At 53.6% G+C, this 17,976-nt stretch overlaps 3 protein-coding genes across 9 annotated transcripts in view; 1 reads left to right on the top strand and 2 right to left on the bottom strand.

Moving 5' to 3' along the window:
• Window positions 1-91: 91 nt before the first annotated feature.
• Window positions 92-5,853, bottom strand: GLOD4 (glyoxalase domain containing 4). Of its 7 annotated transcripts, none has more exons than XM_074160583.1 (9): window positions 5,732-5,848; window positions 5,421-5,470; window positions 4,563-4,683; window positions 3,601-3,745; window positions 3,260-3,396; window positions 2,837-2,923; window positions 2,485-2,598; window positions 2,311-2,397; window positions 92-1,416 (listed from the first exon to the last, which is right to left on the bottom strand). In XM_074160583.1, the coding sequence occupies exons 1-9, from the start codon at window positions 5,819-5,821 to the stop codon at window positions 1,351-1,353; spliced, it is 897 nt and encodes a 298-aa protein (XP_074016684.1). In that variant the 5' UTR covers window positions 5,822-5,848; the 3' UTR covers window positions 92-1,350. The 7 variants fall into 7 exon arrangements, with proteins under 7 accessions (XP_074016684.1, XP_074016687.1, XP_074016686.1 ...); XM_074160586.1 differs by having other exon boundaries at window positions 2,542-2,598; window positions 5,732-5,821; XM_074160585.1 differs by having other exon boundaries at window positions 2,485-2,559; window positions 5,732-5,821.
• A 43-nt stretch (window positions 5,854-5,896) lies between these two features.
• MRM3 (mitochondrial rRNA methyltransferase 3) lies at window positions 5,897-8,126 on the top strand. Its single transcript, XM_074160684.1, has 4 exons — window positions 5,897-6,153; window positions 6,447-6,691; window positions 7,101-7,268; window positions 7,472-8,126. The coding sequence occupies exons 1-4, from the start codon at window positions 5,897-5,899 to the stop codon at window positions 8,032-8,034; spliced, it is 1,233 nt and encodes a 410-aa protein (XP_074016785.1). The 3' UTR covers window positions 8,035-8,126.
• A 1,721-nt stretch (window positions 8,127-9,847) lies between these two features.
• Window positions 9,848-17,976, bottom strand: part of NXN (nucleoredoxin) — a 53,088-nt gene continuing 44,959 nt past the window's right edge. The window contains exons 6-8 of the mRNA XM_074160425.1: window positions 16,243-16,422; window positions 13,481-13,605; window positions 9,848-11,036 (exon numbers count right to left, since the gene is read on the bottom strand). Coding sequence (XP_074016526.1) covers window positions 10,854-11,036; window positions 13,481-13,605; window positions 16,243-16,422 — 488 coding nt within the window. The 3' untranslated portion in view covers window positions 9,848-10,853. The remainder of the gene's footprint in view (window positions 11,037-13,480; window positions 13,606-16,242; window positions 16,423-17,976) is intronic.

The following is a 17,976-nucleotide window of genomic DNA, read 5'->3' as shown; positions in this document are numbered from 1 at the left end:
GCAGGGAAAGCGAAGAGCCTAATTAAAAAGAGAGAGGAACTTGGGTGCAGCGCCGTGGCGGGCAGCTGGAAAAAACAGGCACTCAAACCGTCCTCCTGAATCGCTTTTATTGGTTTAAGGGCGACACTGGCGAGGGGCAGCGCCAGTTTCAGGGGGTGCAGCTTTACGCGTGACATTTTTAATTCGATGGGTAGGCGACAGAAAATCGTCATGGAACTGGAATCAAGAAACTCAAGCAACAAAATCACAGAGAGAAATTTTTCCTGTTTGAACACAGAATATTCACAACAAGTGCTGACGTGCCTCGGCGACCGCTAACGCTGCTGATTTTGCCTACTTTTCTCCGTGACACTTATTTAAGGTTTTCATCAGGAACGATTACGCAGCAGGCAGCGTGCCTGGCGTGGACAACGCTGGCGATTACTCCCCACACTCCCAGCCCTCATTCCACTAACGAAAGCAGAGTGGCTTAATTCCAACAGAATAAACCCCTGAACTGTTACTAACAAAGTTAATTTCTCATCAAAAGCTAACTGCAATACCACAATATGCTTATTTCAAGTCGCCTCCCGGCGCCTCAGGGACAGCACGGCGCTGCTACACGCCCTGACACACGGCTCCGATCCCGCCTGGAATGTGGAAGGCTCCGTGCACTGCAGTCAGGAGACAGGTACACGGGAGCTTGGTACAGGGTGGAAACCACCACATCAATGACGTGCCCCCACTAAGAAACGCACCACAGGCTTCTCGAACAAACATTTCACCTCAAAAGCGGAGGAAACAACTTGGAACGAAAACAGGGTTTGTTCCGGAGCAGGATATTCACAGGCTTTAGCAAGATAATTTTTCTGTTCCCAGTAAAGAGGCACGCACTACGACAGCTCAACTCCGACACTTCGCCAGGGAAACAGAGTGCCTGCGAGACTGGCAGCCACTGCTACCTGAAAATCTCTTCTCTAAGCTGCGATTCCAGGATGGCTGAAGTCACTTACTTAGATATTCTAATAAACCTGGCAACTTCTTTTTCAAGTATAACAACAACAGAGAAATGCGAGTTGTTCCTCTTCACTGATGGCCTGGTTTTGAAGCCACTTGCTCAGCCTGCTCCTTTTTGCAGGCTGAGCAATAATTTTTTTTTTTTTTTTTTTTGTTTTGGAAGGAGAATATGCCATTTGCTTGGAAGCAGAGAGTCATAGTAAGAGACACGAGTTTAAATCAAAGAAACCGACCGCATGGGACATTACGGCACCCTCTTGCTGGGAGGGGTAATGCAACACGTTACACGATTGGCATTTCGCTCGGATGAAAACCAAGGCACGAACGAAGGAACAGTCCAGTCCTTTTCTCCAGCTAAGCAGAAGCCTTCTTCCTTTTTTTCTCAGCAAACCATTTGTCACTGTCGTCCGCCGCCATGGCCTGCACGAAGAAAAGCATTAACGTGCCACCAGGTGCCCAGCTGCTCACACTCACCAGCCTCTCCCACAAACCCGGACACTTTCTAATGTGGAGGAAAGCTATTCTGATGCCTAAGTTACTTTTTTTTTTTTTTAAACATACTGGTAAGGAAAACAGACATTGAAAACCAACGTTCTCTGCCGCAGCAAATAAAGAGACGATCTGGTAATACAAGGGCAAAACAGGACAGTTTAAACACTGCCTTCCCACAGAGCTAATGGTCTAAAGCTGCTGCAGGGGAGGTTTAGATTAGATATTAGGAAGAATTTACTTTACTGAGAGGGTGGTCAGGCACTGGAACAGCCTGCCCAGGGAGGTGGTGGAGTCGCCATCCCTGGAGGAGGTATTTAAGAAACGTGTAGACATGGCACTTCAGGGCATGCTCTAGTGCCTGAGATCGTTGGTTTGTGTCTGTTTGTAGGTGGGTGTGGGGTGTAGTTGTGGGTGTGCTGTGGGAGGGTGTTTGTTTTGGGGTTTTTTTTGTTGTGTTTTTTTTTTTTTTGTTTGGATTCAATGATCTCAAAGGTCCCTTCCAACCATGAAGATCCTGTGATTCTGTGAGCTCACACTCCACACCAGAGCCCCTCTGCCTCGGGAGAATGTCCAGCTGCGCTGACCTTACCACAGCTCACAAATCATTTTTTGGAGTAATTTACACCAAAGCGTTACTGATGTGTCCAGCAAGACACAGCACCACCCAGTTGCCCGGAAAACTCTAGCCAGGAGGCTAAGTGAACCTGAGCTGAGAGACTGTAGGACTTGCTTTTCAGAAAAACTCCACATGGAATGAAAATTAGATTCTATGGGGGGGTCTATAATCAGGAAGAAAATGAATGTGCAGAGAGCATTACTTACATCGTCTAACAATTTGTCACCATTAGGGTCCACTTTGGACAGATCTCGGAATGCTTCATCTCCCACAAAACAGATTTCATGGCCATCCTAAAACAAGTTTAGCAGCAGGTAAGTTAGATAAATGGCAGAGAGAAATTTAAATTTAATTTAATTACCATTTCCAATACTACTCACAGGATCAGCCAAAATAATCACTTGCACTGTGGCTTTGCCAGGTGTGTCCAAGCTAACCAGAGGCGTTAAGATCTTCTGATTCTCCTTTTTCATCAGTGCTTCAATCTTTGGCAACTTAAACAAAAAACAAAAATCAACCCCAGTCAGGTGAAGATCAGATGCATTCAGGTCGTTCTCATTTACAGTTCCCTGTTACCCACAACTCCATGACATTCCCACTGTGACAAATGCAAACGAAGTATATGCTCGGTATTATTTTGTTCACATCTAAGGTATTTTGCTAATACTTGAAATTAACCTCCCACGAGTCAGCTCTGGGTAATGAAAGGGATAAGGGAAATGGGATCATCACCTCGTCCTTTGCACAGGAGAAGGCGATGCGCCCAAACGCTGTCCCGTGATCCACCGCTCCTCCAACAGCCTTCAACTCCAACTTGCACTGAAAAGTGGAAAAAAGAAAGCTTGACTTGCAAGGACGCTGTTCTCAGTGCTACGTTCACTCCAGCTTTTCACTGATGCAGATGATTTTATAAAATCACCCATAAACATATTTCCCACATGCCACAATTACCGGAGCAAACCACAGGTTTTTTTTTTGTTTTTTTTTTTAAAAATGCAGTTAAGTGTACGCAAGCTTTAATTTAAATGCACAGCATGAAGTGCTTTAATTAAGAGCTTTTCTTTCCTTTAAGATTTTGTTCTCACGAAATTAGAGGTTTCTACAATGAGACGCAACTCTTAAAGATCAGAACTGGAAAGTTTTCTAAGGACTAACCTGCTCATCTGCATAGCCTAGCAATGCCCTTTGTTTTTTCTCATCCTTCTCATATATTTTCATCCCGAGCAAATTAGACCAGTAGTCAACAGACTTCTGCAGATCAGAGACACCCAAGGTTACCTTTAGCACAGGATCTGTAACATCACAAAAATTTGAAATCACTTTACAAATAGATTGTAGCTTTAAATGCACAGTTTCACATTCTTGAGAAGTTACCAAAGAAATAACAAAAACACGCTCTGTTTCATAAAACACCATCTGGACAATTGCACAGCTCATTCTAATTCCCAACACGTAAATCTCTCTTGAACACCAGTAAGAGCGAGCGTGTGTTTCACCTTGCTTGACTTGTTCCTTGTCTTCCAAGTAGAACTTGTATCCCCCCGGGGCTTCAGTTTCAAAAACACCAGTTGTGACTTCTTTGAGAGGCCACCCCATCTTCTTAGCATTGCTAACGGCCTGGCCGGACACAAGTGTTATGCCCTAGTGAGAACAGAACAGGGCACACACAAAATTCATAGAGTAGATGCTGCGTAAGTCCTACCTTTCAATAGTCTGCCTCTAAAAATGGCCAAACTGGATTATTTTTTATAAAAGATGGATCATACAATCTCCTGAGAACAGGGTGTCTTGCTCCTATGAAATAAGTGAAGTCTTACTGCACATCCCACATATATTTGGAATGCATTAATCTACCCTTCCTTCACACCAAAGGGAAACAAAATGCTAAGGAATTTAAAACTCTGATTCAATGCATTGTACAGAAACAGAAAAACAAGTTCCTAACTGTTCTACAAGGTTAGGTAGGCATCTGTGGTTCCAAGCAGCTGTTTCTTGACACCCCGCAAACCGGGGGAAGAATATTAGCTCAGGGGAAACAACAAGCAAACGCATTGCATGTATCCGTAGAAGAAACACAAGAAATCTTCACTGGCTATCAGCTAGTAAATAAAAAAGAAATAAGTAATAATAAATGAGTGTTTTCCTACAAAAAGATCCTCCTTAGCTAACCATTCCACACTACATCTGCCAGCAAAAACCAGCTCTTCTACACACACAGCAACTGAGTTGGAAGGTGCTCAAAGAAGCGTTTCCCGGATCCTAAGTAAGCACAAAGCTGCTCTACTTTCTGCTTTTCCAACTTGGAGACAGCCACAAATGCATGAATAAGAAGTGTTTAAGGGACTAAATAGCATAAAAAAACAACTGGTACAACTCACATGCTGAGCAGACTCCTAATCATAAAAACAGAAAACACTTATCATAAGAAAAAGATTTTGCCACTAAGCGTGGTACTTACCAGAAAGTCATTGCCCAGGCGATATTCTCCAATACCATAATTGTAAGTCAATTCGGCAACAAAGTGGTTGTCTTCTGGCCCGTAGCCCACCATCGTTTTGCTCCATTTGCCATCATAAGGGCTGGAACATCCATATTTAATTGACATATGAATTAGAAATAAACATCCAGAATTGCAAGTATAGTGTTCCAAGGAAAAAATGCACCTCTTGAGTAAACAAATGGCACAGGTAACTCAGTAACCTCCCGCCAAGTAGGAGTTGATACCTGTGAAGGATTCTTATCGAAGCTCAGAACACAGGCACCTCCCCTGCCCCATCAATAGTTTTGACCTTGGGCTGCCACCCACAACCATGTGATAAAAAAACAATTATACCTCCTTCTTAACAGCTAAGATTTTAAGTACAGAAGCTGCTCATTAGCTGTAATTATCTGAGCACTTCCTTATTGCAACATAGGAAAAGTAAGCCGTTAGGCACCAGATTGCAAGATTCACAAAGGAAAACAAAAGGTTTTGGGGCTACCAGGGGGGATTTTTAACTCAAGAACCTAGATAGCACCTTGCCTGTAAAAAAATCCAATCTAATTAAATGTAATCCCAGGAAAGTTTAGAAATAGTTTTATAAAGCTGAATATGAGTCTATAGCAGATTACAGCAACAGCTGTGTTTCAATTAAACATCACACCTATACAAAAAGGGGGACTGTTGATTCTGAGGCAAGTACTTAAAAAAAAAAAATAAATCAACAGACCAAATCAACCCCTATTTTACCTACAAAATAAAGAGACATATCTGGTCGTGACTGGCGGGTGTTTTATAAGAAACACGGCCTGGTGAGGGCAGCCAGGCCCTACTCACCCGTTGCAGCTGGCTTTGCAGCCCTCCTCGAACTCCTCGTGCCTCAGCACCTGATGGCGGAGAGCCGAGAAGGAGGTCAGCGCAGAGAAGACGCCATCCCCCTTCTCCTCAGCAGCCCCTGCCGGGCCTAACGCCGCGCCGGCGGCCCTGCGGCAGGAGGGCGAGGGCCGGAGAGGAGGAGAAGCCCCCGACCTCCAGCGGGGCCGGGCCGGGGGAGCCCCAGGGCCACCGCGGCTGAGGTGGGCGACCGCTTCCACACACACCCACCCCCCTTCCCGCCCTTCCCCTCAGGGCCCGCCGCGCGCGCTCACCCTCATGCCCAGCAGCTCGCGGTAGAAGCGCGCGCTGCGCCCGCGGTCGCCCACTTTGAAGACGAAGTGCAGCGCCCGGCGGGCCGCCATGGCGCAGCGGTGACGTCACCCGAGCGCGACGCATCCTCCCCCGCCTCTTCGTCGCTGGGGTGGTGACGGCGCAAGATGGCGGCGCTGAGGAGGCTGGGCCGGTCCCTGCTGCGGCCCGGCCCGGCGGCGGAGGCGGGGGGGCGGCGAGGGGTGAGGGCGCTGCGGAGGAGCCCCGTGAGGGTGCTGCCGCCGCAGAAGGAGCGGAGGGCGGCGGCCGAGGAGCGGCAGAGTCCCCAGGAGCCCCCCTCCCCGCCGCCGCCGGCGGTGGAGCGGAGCTCCGCCGGGGCGGGGCTGTGGTACGAGAAGGCGGCACCCGGTGACAGGAGGCTGGGGTGAGGCGCGGGTGGCACCGCGGAGGGAGGGAGATGGGCCCGGGGCGCGCTTTGGGGCTGCGGGAAGCTCCGAGCCCCCGGTGGAACCCCCCGACAGCTGCTTGGTGTCACGTCTGCAGAATTTGGGTTAGATTGTGACACTTGGGGGTTCTGGATAGCGACTGATATTATAATGCCACTTACAGCTGGTCTAAAGATACCCTAGGGCCTTCTGACTTCCCAGTAGCTGGCAAACCTCAGACTGAAGGTGGTGTTACCATCACATCTGTTTTCTCTGATTAACTTCCCCACAGAAAAGTCGTGACTATCACCAAATCAAAGAAGTTTCGGGATCATCATGGGAAGGTTCTGCTGGAGGGTCACAGGCTGATCAAGGATGCCCTGGAGGCAGGAGCTGTGCTGCAGACTCTCTTCTTCAGCACGGTGGGGCACCTGAAGGAGCTGCCCGAGGCAGAGCTAAAACGAGCCAACTTAGTTAAGGTGAAATTTGAAGACATCAAGAGCTGGTCTGACCTCGTAACTCCTCAGGGGCTTATAGGTAAGTTGCCTTGGAAACAGTCACAACACTGCTCAAAGGGAAACTTACGTCACGCTTAATAAGTGGATAATGACTATCTCTTCATAACCTTCCCCTAGACGTTCTGGCAGTATGTCAAGAGTGGCATAATTTGAGAGAATTCCCTTTTCCTTGGCCTGCTGTGGTAACTGTGAAAGTGGCTCCCAGAGTGCACTGAAGGTTCTAATGGTCATTTTTAATAACCCATTGCTTAAGCTCTGCTGGGAAATAGGTATCCTTGTGAAGTGATGAACTCTTCTCAAACTTAAGCAGTGCTTTTCCTAATGCTTTCTCCAGCTCCTCTTTAGCGAGATTTGGGCCAATTAAATGAGAGACAGCCCTCTCCTTGGGCGTTGTTAGTCAGAAGCCTGTCAGTATTTTGTCTCCTCAGGGATCTTTTCCAAGCCCAACCACACCAAGTTGTCTTACCCTGCCGCTCAGCTAACCTGCTCCTTGCCACTGCTCCTCATCTGTGACAATATCCACGATCCGGGAAACCTGGGGACTATTCTGAGGTCTGCAGCAGGAGCAGGCTGTGAGAAAGTGCTGCTCACCAAAGGTAAGAGCCTTTCCCTGGGGAAAAAAAGTTCAATTTGAGTATTTTGGGGGGTAAGGCAGGGAAAAAGAGGTACTCCAAGATGTTGTTCCCCAGAGTTTGTAAGCAGTGCCTGGCACAGACATGATTTGCTGTGGGCAGCAGCTACTGAATCTGTATTTTTTGGAGCTGCTGCACTGTCACTGTTGTCTCCGCTTCCGTCTCAGGCTGCGTGGATCCATGGGAGCCCAAGGTGCTCCGTGCAGGCATGGGGGCTCACTTCCGCCTGCCCATCGTCACTAACCTGGACTGGGAATCTGTTCCCAGCAACCTTCCTGCTGGTGTCCGGGTCTGCGTGGCCGACAACAAAGACCCAGGTGCTCAGGCTGAGACCGTGTCCCTGCCGAGGGGAGCCAGTGGGACCGGCTCTGCTCCTGGCAACCTGAAACCTCACGTGAAATCCAAACCCGAGGCTGCTCCCAAGCGCAAGGATGAGGAGGGAGCGGCGAGTGTCTGTGTCCCAGAGCTGACCGCGCAGTATTACTATGAGAATTGGACACAGAGTCCAGTGGCAGTGGTGATCGGTGGAGAGACCCACGGTCTGAGTCCAGATGCGCTTCACCTTGCTGCCAGCACAGGGGGGAAGAGACTGGTCATTCCCGTGGTGCCAGGCGTGGACAGCTTGAACTCCGCTATCGCTGCTGGCATCGTGCTCTTTGAGGGGAAGAGGCAGTTGCTGCAGAGGCACAAGCAGGAAGACGAAAGGCAGAAGTTCCCCATAGTGGGCTGAACTGCTGAGGTCTGGGTGCTGAAGAAGCATCTTTTCCCTTTGGTGTGCTGTAGAATTAATAAAAGAGCAGCTCCGGCTGTTTGGTTTGCAGTAAATGCGGTACTAAAGAGCTCTGGCAGTGGCAGAGCTGTGCCTACATGAGAGTGTGGCTCCTGGCTGAGCCCGTGGGCGCTCTGGCCGCACGGTGATGCTAGTGAGAAGGGAAAGGCCGGTGGGTGGGGGCCCTCGTCTTGCCGATAGCCAGCTCCCCTCTCATAGCAGATCTGGGGAGGTCTCGCATCCCTTGCTGCGGAGTCAGGACGCAGCTGCCACGGCAGCATTCATGCTGGCCCGGCCAGGATGCTGCTGACAGTGTGTGTCCTTCCTCTCACAGCCCCGAGTTGCGTGGCCTGACTGTTGCTAGTGGTTTTGGGGTCAGAAAGGCCAAAGAGCGGCCACCTGAATGGGATTTGCTTGTGCTTACCAAAACTTGTGCTCTAACAAGCCATGAGAGCACCACACCCATCCTGCCGTGGGTGCCTGTGCCCACCAGGCTGGCCCGGGTCTGGCTGCTGTGTGGGGTGTCCAAGCTCCGAGGCCCAGCACTTGTGACCGTGCCGCTGCCAGGAGGTGACAGTGTCTGTCCCTGCACAGCCGCTTGGGCGCTGCTTGCTCCAGCAGCTGGGTCTCGGCGTGGATGAATTATGAACGAGGGAGGGGAAGGGTGGAAAAGGAGCTGTAGGCACTGCCACTCGCTGTCCCTGTCCCTCAGAGGGGAACAGGCACTGGCCCCCAGGGAAGGAGACCCCAGGGCCTGCCTGTGCCTCCCCGAGGGCAACAAGTCAGCTTGTAGCAACCCCCCTCCATGGGTCCAGGATGTGCCACACAGCCCTGGTCATGCTGGAAGCTCCTGCCCAGGCCACCATCCAGCTTGCTGTACATTTAAAAATGCCTCCTCTACTCACTTCGAGTCACACAACCAGCTACTTGCTGCCAACCCACTCTGCTGGCTCTGGCTTTCCATTACCACATTGAAATAATTCATATAGTCTGCTCGAGAAATAGCCAGAGATGGAGGTTCGGCCGCTTCCGTGCCCCAGCATCTGTATCCAAGCAGCACACAGCGCTGCCCGGGCTGGGTGTGCTGGCATTACCTTGAGTCTGAAACTGCTCCAGCTCAGCAATTCCATCTCCAGAGCCCCGTTCCAGCCCCAGTCTCATCAAATTGACCCCAAATGACTCAATCCACAGGCAAAAAAAAAAATGCTGCTTTGCTCCAGTTCCTATCAAGCGGCTTGCAGAGCGGCTGTTGCAGTGCTGAGCTCATTGCCAGCCTGAACTGCAACGTTCAGAGGGGAATACGGGTTCTCCCTCTGAAAGAAAAAAAACCCGAGCTGCTGCGTGACTAAATGCTACAGACCCTGTGGTCTTTCAAACCACAAACCTGTTGCAATTGTCCTCAAACCAGCAGGCAGCCGCTGCACGCGAGCTGGGTGACAGTGGGGGGCTGGAGGCAACGCTGCTGCTCAGCCGCTTCCACGCAGCTTGAGTCCAGCCCTTAACCCCGCAGTGGGCAACTCACTGAAAAAAGCTATTCCCTCAAAAATCTCCAGTAAAAAGGATGGGAGGTAATTTAGGGTTAATTTAGGGTGGGTTGCTCACAGCCCAGTGCCCAGAGAGGCTGCTCCTCCAACATCTCACCCGTCAGTTGATCACCACCCAACAGGAGAGTTTCTGAAACGTGCGACACACGGGGTGGGTTTATACGGTTCCAGTCCGTCTCAGGCAGGCTCCCTCTCCCCGACGGCGGGACGCGGCAATCGGCACCTCCGGGGACGAGGTTATTATAACGGTTTTATTACAAAGTTCCAATCACCATGTACAGTTTTTACAATGTCACTTTTCGGGGGCTCGGCTGTGCTGCTTGGGTTAGGGAGGGATTAATTTTTTTGTTGGAGTTTTTTTTTTGGTTATTTTTTTTTAAAGAACAGCACCATTAATGTTGGGTTTGGGACACACCTACGAAAAACAGCTCGATCAACTAACATAGAGGGGAGAGGACAATTCATACCAGAGAGAGGGACAAGAGGGGACAGGGAGAGCACAAGGTAGAGGTGAGGGCAGCCTGATGGTGGTCCTCCTCCTGGCTCAAGAGAGGGAGGGAGGGAACATCCACCCATCACAGGTGGATTGGGGGGTGATCCCCCCCCCAATACTCACGGCCAGCAGCACCTAAGGCTGCCGGTGCTTGGGGTGGGAGGTGGGAAACCCACCTGGAAAGGTCTCACCCCCAGGAGGAAGAGCCTGGCTGCGCCGTGGTCTTTCAGAGGTGGTCAGCAGTTAAGACTTTGTCTCGGCCTCGTCAGGGCACTCGCATGGGAAAGTCGGACAGGCCAGGGGAGAAGGGGACAGTTGCCTTATTGCTTCCTTAAAAGTCATTTAGTCAGCAGGGGTGGTAGGAAAGGAAAGAAAGGGGGAGAAGGAGAAGAAAAGAGCCCCGAGAACCCCATCCACTGCCTGATGCATACGTTGGGAAGAACACCATGCAAAAAGGTTTGCCTGCTAGCTAGTGCCATGTATAAAGTAACGATACGGTAACAGTTCTGGCCTGGTTATTAGAGAATATATCACCATGAAGCACAAGCGAAGTCTCCAAACGCCAACGACTCCCTGCTGAAAGTGCATCTCAAGGAGTTTGCTTAGGAGAAGGATTCACTGCGTAAAACAAGGCACCACAAGAAGGTTGGATACTGGGTCGGGCATGAGGACACGCTGGAGAATCCACGAGCGGCGGAAGAGAGACCTAGTTTTAAATAACGTCTGTTGGTGCAGAAGCCCCCTTAGATGGGCTCGGGTTTTAGCTTGTCTGCTAGAAAGTCGCTGACAAAAGCTTCCACGATCTCGGGCGTGATCTCCTCCACATCCATCACGTACTTGGCCCGGGCTGACATGTCCAGGATGGTGAGCAGGGGGGCAGCCTCAGGCAGGTTGGTGTAATCCCGCAGGGAGTCGGTCATGTCGTCCTGGAGGCCAAAATGAGAGGGAGAGAGGAGCCATCAGCACAACCAGGAGCAGTGGTCTAGCCCACGGATATCTCCTGAGTGCTTGGGCCTTGCACCAGCATTGCAGGACCATGACCACAGCAAGCAACACTCGCCTTGCTCCCTGCTCCGCATCAAAACCAAACCGGGCTGATTTATCCCAGGCTGGGATGGGACCAGGCACTCCTCCAACCCTTTCCACACAGGACACAGCTCCCAGCACCCCCAAAGTGACCCACCACCCTGGACCACCCCAGACCCCTCTGGGAGAGGAGCACATTTCAGCAACCACAACTCAGGAGCTGGGAACAACCGAATGTGGGGACTCGCCAGCTCTCTGCCAGCAGAGCCACGGCCTTGCCGCTCACTGGGGCGGATGCAGAAGGGACCTGGAGGAAACCAGAAAATGGGAAAGGGACGAAGGTCCACACTTTGAGCCAATGCTGAAACCCCACCAGCAGGTCCAAGTCCAAACGCCGCAGGGCTCCCTAGCTGCTCACCGGGGAGAAGGGCTGCCTTCCCTTTGGCCAGCACAGCACAGCTCTGTCTCTGTCTCTGCTGGGGCTCTGCAATGCAAAACCCGGTGCCGGGGTGATTCACCTCCCGCTCACGGCCAAGCCCACAACGTGCGGCATCCAAAACGGGGGGCGTTCCTCCGAGCCCCCACCCAAGGGCAGTCACAGAAATCAATCAATCTGGTTAGCGGCTGGTGGCTCTGCGGCACGCGTCGGCGGCCGCTGGGTAACTCCTGTCGCGCCTCCCCTTCCATTGCAGGGGTTTCTGGCGCAGCCGGACCACGTGGCGGGGAAGGGCGAGCGGGGCTGGGGCGCTCAGCAGCCCCCCACCCTTCCAGCCTCCCATCCCAGGTGTCGGGATGCCTTGTCCTTTATCCCATAGCCCGCGAAGGGACCAAAAAAGGGACCATTTTGCATTTTTAATCAATGCAAAACCAGCCCAGACGGTGCTGGGAGAGGAATGGGAGGCGCCTGCTCTGGCCATGGCTGAGCTGCTTTGTGCATGGGGGCCGGCGGAGACCTGGGGCCAGCACTCCCAGCTATTGAGGTGACGGATGAATGGGACGTGCTGGACGTTCCCCATTCTTCGGCCCGGCCGCTGCAAGGACGTCGGGAGCCGGATGAATAGCAGCAATGTTTCAGGGAGGAAAAGGCTTCACAGGCTCTGGGGGAGGGGGGCAGGTCCTGGACCCTCCCAAACCAGCCTTTCCAACAAGGGGCTTATTCAGGGGCGCAGGGCTGAGCTGGGATGCTCGGAGACCCGTTAAGGGAGTGGGAACGCCTGCCTGGAAGGGGCCGATGGGGCTGTGGGAGGCAGTGGTGGGGGCCTGCATGGTAGGGGGGGCAGGGTGCGGCAGTGGGGACCCTTTTGTGCGCAGGGAGGCTCCGGAGGGCCCTGCTTGCAGCATACTGCGGCTGTGACGTGAGCACGGAGGGACGGAGCAGGCGCATGGACACACAGCTGCTGCCACCTGCCCAGGCAGCACCTCGGGAGAGGAACCGCAGGTCTCGGGGGGCCTGGGAGCTTTTTTAACGCTTACACAAAACCTTTCTCATTTTCAAGCCTGCAGTGGGGCAAAACGCCTGTGCAGTGGCAAAGGGAGGCCAGGAGTCCTGTTTTCTCATTTCCCCTTTTCTCCAGCAGATTCTTGCCTCCAAGCACTGCAGCCTGAACGTGCCCCAAACACCATCCCAGCCACCAACAATACGGCCAGCTCAGGAAACAGCCCTCATTTCACAGGGGGACAGGCAAGTGACATACTCAGCCAAGCCTCAGGGCAGGGCAGAGCAGAGCGGAGCTGGGCCAGCAGTGGGAGCACAGCCACATGCCATCCCACTGCTCTCCAAGTGGCCCCTGCCTGCTCCCAGGGGCCGTTTTGTCCGGCATCACCCGCACAGCACAATCCTGTGGGACTGGGGATGCCTCCTGCAGGCACCCCTTAAGGAAGAGGCTGGAGCACCAGTCCCTGTCCTCCCAGGGTGCGAAGGAAGGCAGCAGCACCTCAGCGAGGAGGGCAGCACCAGCTGGACCGGCTGAAACCCAAAGTCTCCTCTCCCCCTGCCCAGGCAGCTTTCCTGCCTGCACAGCCTCAGGGTTCAAGGGGGCAGCTGGTGGCTTCCTCCCACCTCCCCCAGCCTCTCTCTGCCCGGCCCCAGCAGCTCCCTCGCCCGCCTTCAGGCTTTTCCACCTCTGAGCAAATGCAGCTGGGACCCCTTTGCCACAAGTAATATCCAGCAGTAAGTGCAGGGGACCGAGCCAGAACTCAGGTCTGGTTTTGCCCCATGATCCCCGATTAGCTGCAGTAACTCCGTGCCTCAGTTTACCCACCTGAACAATGGTGGTACCCAACCCAGCTCAGTCCTGGCATGAAGACACAGCAGGACGCAGCCCCGCGCTCTCCTCCCGCTTACCTCGCCCGCCACAAAGAAGAGCAACGGTGCCTCCTCCTCTTTGGCTTTGTACTTGGCAATGATTTTTTCAGCTATGGGTTGAATCAGTTGTTTCGCTGCCTCCGACTCTCCGTCATCCTCTGAATCTGCAGGGCAGAGAGGTGGGGAGACAAAACAGAAGAGGCGAGGCAAAAAAGGAGGTTAGGATCAAACAGATGCAAACCGGCCAGGCGCAGGCAGCTCTATCCCACGGCACCACCACGGAGGAAACCAGAGCCCGGATGCACAGCACAAACTTCAAAGCCGCGTGGCTCTGTAGCAATTAGGGAGCAGCTGAAATGTGCTTTTCATGTGAGACAGGGAAACATGTAACAGAAGAGCAGCTCCTGCTCCCCAAATACTTCACCACTCACTCCCCTGGTGCCGCTGCTGAAGCACAGGGACAAACAGGCACAAAAAAGCCGTTTTGCAGTTTGAGAAGTGTCAGGATGTTTTGAAGACCAAACGAACGCGCTGATCTGAGGCTGCCTGCCACCCCTGCCTGCCACCCACCATCCCTCCGCCTCGGGACGGCTGCTCGGCAGCTTTTCTGCTCGAGTCTCCGCGGCAGCAGCACTGTGAAGGCAGCTTTGATTTGACAGAGGTAGAGTAGAAAGAGATGGCAACATCAATCAAACGCTAGCCACCACTGAAGTTCAAATACTGAGCTGGAAAGAGGAAAGACTGCGTCCTTGAGCAGCATCGAGATGAAACGATTTCGATTCCGGGACAACTTTTAGCATTAAAAATAATAATAAAAAAAAAGTAAGAAGGCAGAAGAGAGGCCCCACGTTTCCCTGTCACTTGCAGCCCATGCAGCTCTTGTGGTCCCTGATGTAACCACCCGACACGACCGGTTCAGCCCCCAGCTGGGACAGGCACTGCCTACACCCAAAGCGCTCTCTGCCCTTGCTCTGCACTCCCCTGCTCTCTTCTCTGGCTCCTCCAAGCAAAGCAGGAGACGCCAGAGATGCTGCATTTCGGGGTCTGTCCTGTGTGGGCGACAGTGATAAATATGTAGAGTTGTGGGGTGTCTGCAGGGATTGATTTTCCTACAAGCAACCGCTGCTGGCGGCACTCCAGGCAGCCCTGCACACTCTGGCTAACCTAGCTCTAAACTCTCCGGGGGCGGATGTAGAGCGGTCGGGATTTATTCACAACCGGCTCTTGCTAAACCTGCCTTCTCCTGCGGCTGCCTTCTCCCGGGGGTGGCGCAGGCACCAGTCTGCTGGGGGGGTCTCCCAGCAGGACAGGGGCCGACCAGGAGCCCCCATCCCCGATGCCTGCCTCGGTGCAGCACCAGCTTTGTCTTGTCTCAGCCCCAGCACATTGTTTCACCCAGGCCAGGTATCCCCTCAAGCGCCGAGCGAGAGCCCCGGGCTGGAGAGTGCCTCTCCCAACGAGTTGTTTGCAACAAGGTGATAGAAAAACTTTGCTCAGAGCAAGATAAAAATAACTCTTTCCAGAGGCCTGCAGCGCCGGCCCCAATCAATCAGGCTCAGCGTGGCCAGCCGGTCCTCCCCGCGTGAGGAGAGTATTTTTGGCTCTGCACTCGCGTCCCCTGCTGGGCTATGCTGAATAAATAATCAGGGTCAAAAGGAAATCTGGAAGGGAAGAAGGGAAAGAGTGAGAGCCACGTTATCAGCGCTACAGAGAAGGGTGTGCTGCTTCACAAAGGGTGTGCGAGGAAGCCGGACATGAGCCCTGCCCTGGGCCAGGCACCTCGCACAATCCTGGCAGGCTCGGGGCAAAGGGGGCTTCTTCAGCAAACGCACACTGCAGCTCCAAGAGTGCTCAAGGGACAGCCACACTACCTCCAAGAGCCCAGGACCCCTCGGCTCACTCCCTCCAGGGCTCAGCCTACAGCACAATCCCAGCCATAGACCTCGTCTGATTTAACTGTCCATCACTGGCAGGGAAGGGATGAGGAACGAGCCAGCTGTGCTTCAGAGGAGCTCTAGGGCTGTTTCCAACCACAGCGGAGCTTCATGTGTGGGTTAGCAGTGGGAGAGGGACAAGAGCTTTGGGGAAAAGCCTGCCCTGTCCTGCAGCCAGCGCCCCACAGGGGGAATACCCCAGGACCAGAGGAGCACAAAAGGGGCCCCTCTGTCTGTCACAGCCCTGCTCGGCCCAGGGATTCAAGCCCTGAGCTGTGGTTTCCAGCACAGAGCTGTAATCCCTCCCAGAGACGCTTCCTCTGCCTCCTCTGAAATGTCACGTGTGCCTGAAGTCCCTGCTCCAGAAAGGCTTTTCCCATCTTTACTACCACCGACCGTGACAGCGTATTTCTCGTACTCCTCAACACCTAATCAGCATTCCTCTCCACAGCCGCTGCTAAAGCATCTTTGATATGACAGCTTCTCTCCACGGCAAATCACTACTCCATCACATCCCTCAGGTTTCTGGGCTGGAGCCGCAGGAGATCCATGGGCAGGGGCAGGCGCTGGCAAACCCCTGCGAGCTGCAACAGCCCAGGCAAGGTACCAGGTCTTTCAGCCCCCTTGAATCCCTCGAAGAGTTCCCACGGGGAACTCTCTCTCCTCATGGCCTTTCCAGACATGTGAGCACATAGCCCTGCTCTCGGTGATGGAAACACCGAGATGTTGATGTCCCTTCCCACGGACACTGTCACCACTGGAGGCAGGTTCTCAGCCCGGTCGGTGGCCAGCTCTAGCTGAGCTGGCAGGTAGCCCAGCCCCCTTCCCGAGCACAGGCTCTGCTTTCAAAGCAGCGATGCTCCATACCTACAAAGAGAACGAGGCAGGGGCCCTCATTCAGCTGCACGGCGTTGGAGTCCGTCAGCTCCAGCACGGGCTTGGGGTGCCAGGGGAACTCGCGGCATTCGACGTCGTTCAGCACCTCCACCCGCCCCTGCCGCGTGATCACGTCTCCCTTGGAGTCCAGGACGATGAGCGTCGGGATGCCTGCAATGGAAGAAAAACAGGAGGGATCAGCCAAAGCGCTAACCGGCCAGCGACAGGGTGTGGGGAGAAAGGCCTTTTCCTATCGCCTCCGGCTCTGGCAGGAGCCCAGCGAGCCTCTCCGCAGCTCATGCACGATGTGGGAATCGGGGTCCCTGGATCCTGTTTCCGTCCCAGCAGAGCGCTGTAATTCAGCAGCCAGAGCAGGAAGCGGGGAGACAGGCTCTGGCATTGCCTGCCTCTCCCTGCCCGAGCGCAGGCAGGGATCACCACCATCCGGTGCTCCAGGATGCAAACCCCACCAGAGCACGCAGGGACCCTCCTCGCAACCTCCCTCTTGCAAAAATGCCAGACAGACGTGACTCCTGCACACGAACAAGAGCAGCGCTGCCGCGCAGGGACCACCACCCCAGCGCTGAGACATGGCTAACGCTGGAAGAGCCCGGTCCCCGGTTCGCAGAAACACACGCAGACCTTTCCGCAGGGCGGACCGCAGGCAACAGCGTCCAGGAAGCAGGGTGTGTTCCTTCCCAGAAGGAACGCCATATATTTTAGCAGCCACAAAGTCCTCCATGAACACCACCCCCCCCGCCCCTCCAGCATTCAGCGCTCATCGCCCAGCCATTTCTGGAGGACAGGGATGTGTCTAACGAGTCATGAACATTGCTACCTGGTTCGGACACCGTTTCACACCACCTGAGCCCAGCGAGCCCTTGGCAGAGCAAGCCCCCCGGCCACCCCGCGATACCCTCAAGGTGCCCAGTGAACTGCTGTGCTGAGAGGCTGGGACGGCTGCAGGTCTGGGTCTGTCGGAGAAGAGCATGTGGGGAAGAGGAGACTCCCTTGCACGCTGGTGCCAGCTCGTGGATCTCCAGCACAAAACCTGCTTATCTTCCCCAGCTGGGGCCTGGAGCTGCTCGTTACTGAGGGCAACACACCTCTGCCAGCCCTGACACATCTCCGAGCAGGCGCCCTCCTGCCCACAGGATGAAGGTCCTGGGTTATTCCTTTCTACAGTTTAGATTCTTGGGAAAAGGAGGAACATGTGCATTTTGCTTCATTTTGGGGAAAAAACCCAAACAACCGAGAGATAATCAGTTAACTATGTCCCTCTACACAAAGAAGGACAGTACAGATCTGCCACAACACACCCCTCCTGAGACTAACAAAGCTGTGAAGGAACATCCAGGATCTACTGGATGGTGGCACTGGGCAAGATGGGGCTTGGGGGACATCTGATGAGGTTCTGGCCCTTGGCACAAAGCAGCATTCTGCCCCCAGCTATAGGGCTGGAAAGCCCCATCCTAAAGGAGAAGCTGTTATAAGGGAAGCAAACACACTTGCAGCAGAGATTTAGCACAAGTCACCTATTCAAATGTGGTCAGGCTGGCAGTGGGGTAGGGTGGACACCAGCTGGTGACCATCCCATCTGATAAGGCACAGACAGGGCTTTCCTGGCACAAAACTGTCACAGGGGAGTCAATAGGAGCGGCTCGTGTTGGTGACTTCATCTGGAAAGTACACCGTCCCTCTCACATCGAGGAGACAAAGAACATC

Source organism: Numenius arquata, chromosome 18 (genome assembly GCF_964106895.1).
Source record: "Numenius arquata chromosome 18, bNumArq3.hap1.1, whole genome shotgun sequence".
Classification (NCBI taxonomy): Eukaryota; Metazoa; Chordata; class Aves; order Charadriiformes; family Scolopacidae; genus Numenius; species Numenius arquata.
Note: the sequence above shows the minus strand (reverse complement) of the source record. Positions and strands in the feature narration are given on the sequence as shown.

What these genes read in the sequence shown, in the direction of transcription:
- GLOD4 (XM_074160582.1), bottom strand. Translation starts at nt 5,821, where the DNA reads ATGGCGGCCCGCCGGGCGCTGCACTTCGTCTTCAAAGTGGGCGACCGC. An exon ending in CTGGGCATGAGGGTGAGCGC is followed by an intron (nt 4,768 to 5,723) that starts GCGCGGCGGGCC and finishes TTTACTCAAGAG; the next exon opens with GTGCATTTTTTCCTTGGAAC. An exon ending in GCCTGGGCAATGACTTTCTG is followed by an intron (nt 3,746 to 4,562) that starts GTAAGTACCACG and finishes TGTTCTCACTAG; the next exon opens with GGCATAACACTTGTGTCCGG.
- MRM3 (XM_074160684.1), top strand. Translation starts at nt 5,897, where the DNA reads ATGGCGGCGCTGAGGAGGCTGGGCCGGTCCCTGCTGCGGCCCGGCCCG. An exon ending in AACTCCTCAGGGGCTTATAG is followed by an intron (nt 6,692 to 7,100) that starts GTAAGTTGCCTT and finishes TTGTCTCCTCAG; the next exon opens with GGATCTTTTCCAAGCCCAAC. An exon ending in GAAAGTGCTGCTCACCAAAG is followed by an intron (nt 7,269 to 7,471) that starts GTAAGAGCCTTT and finishes CTTCCGTCTCAG; the next exon opens with GCTGCGTGGATCCATGGGAG.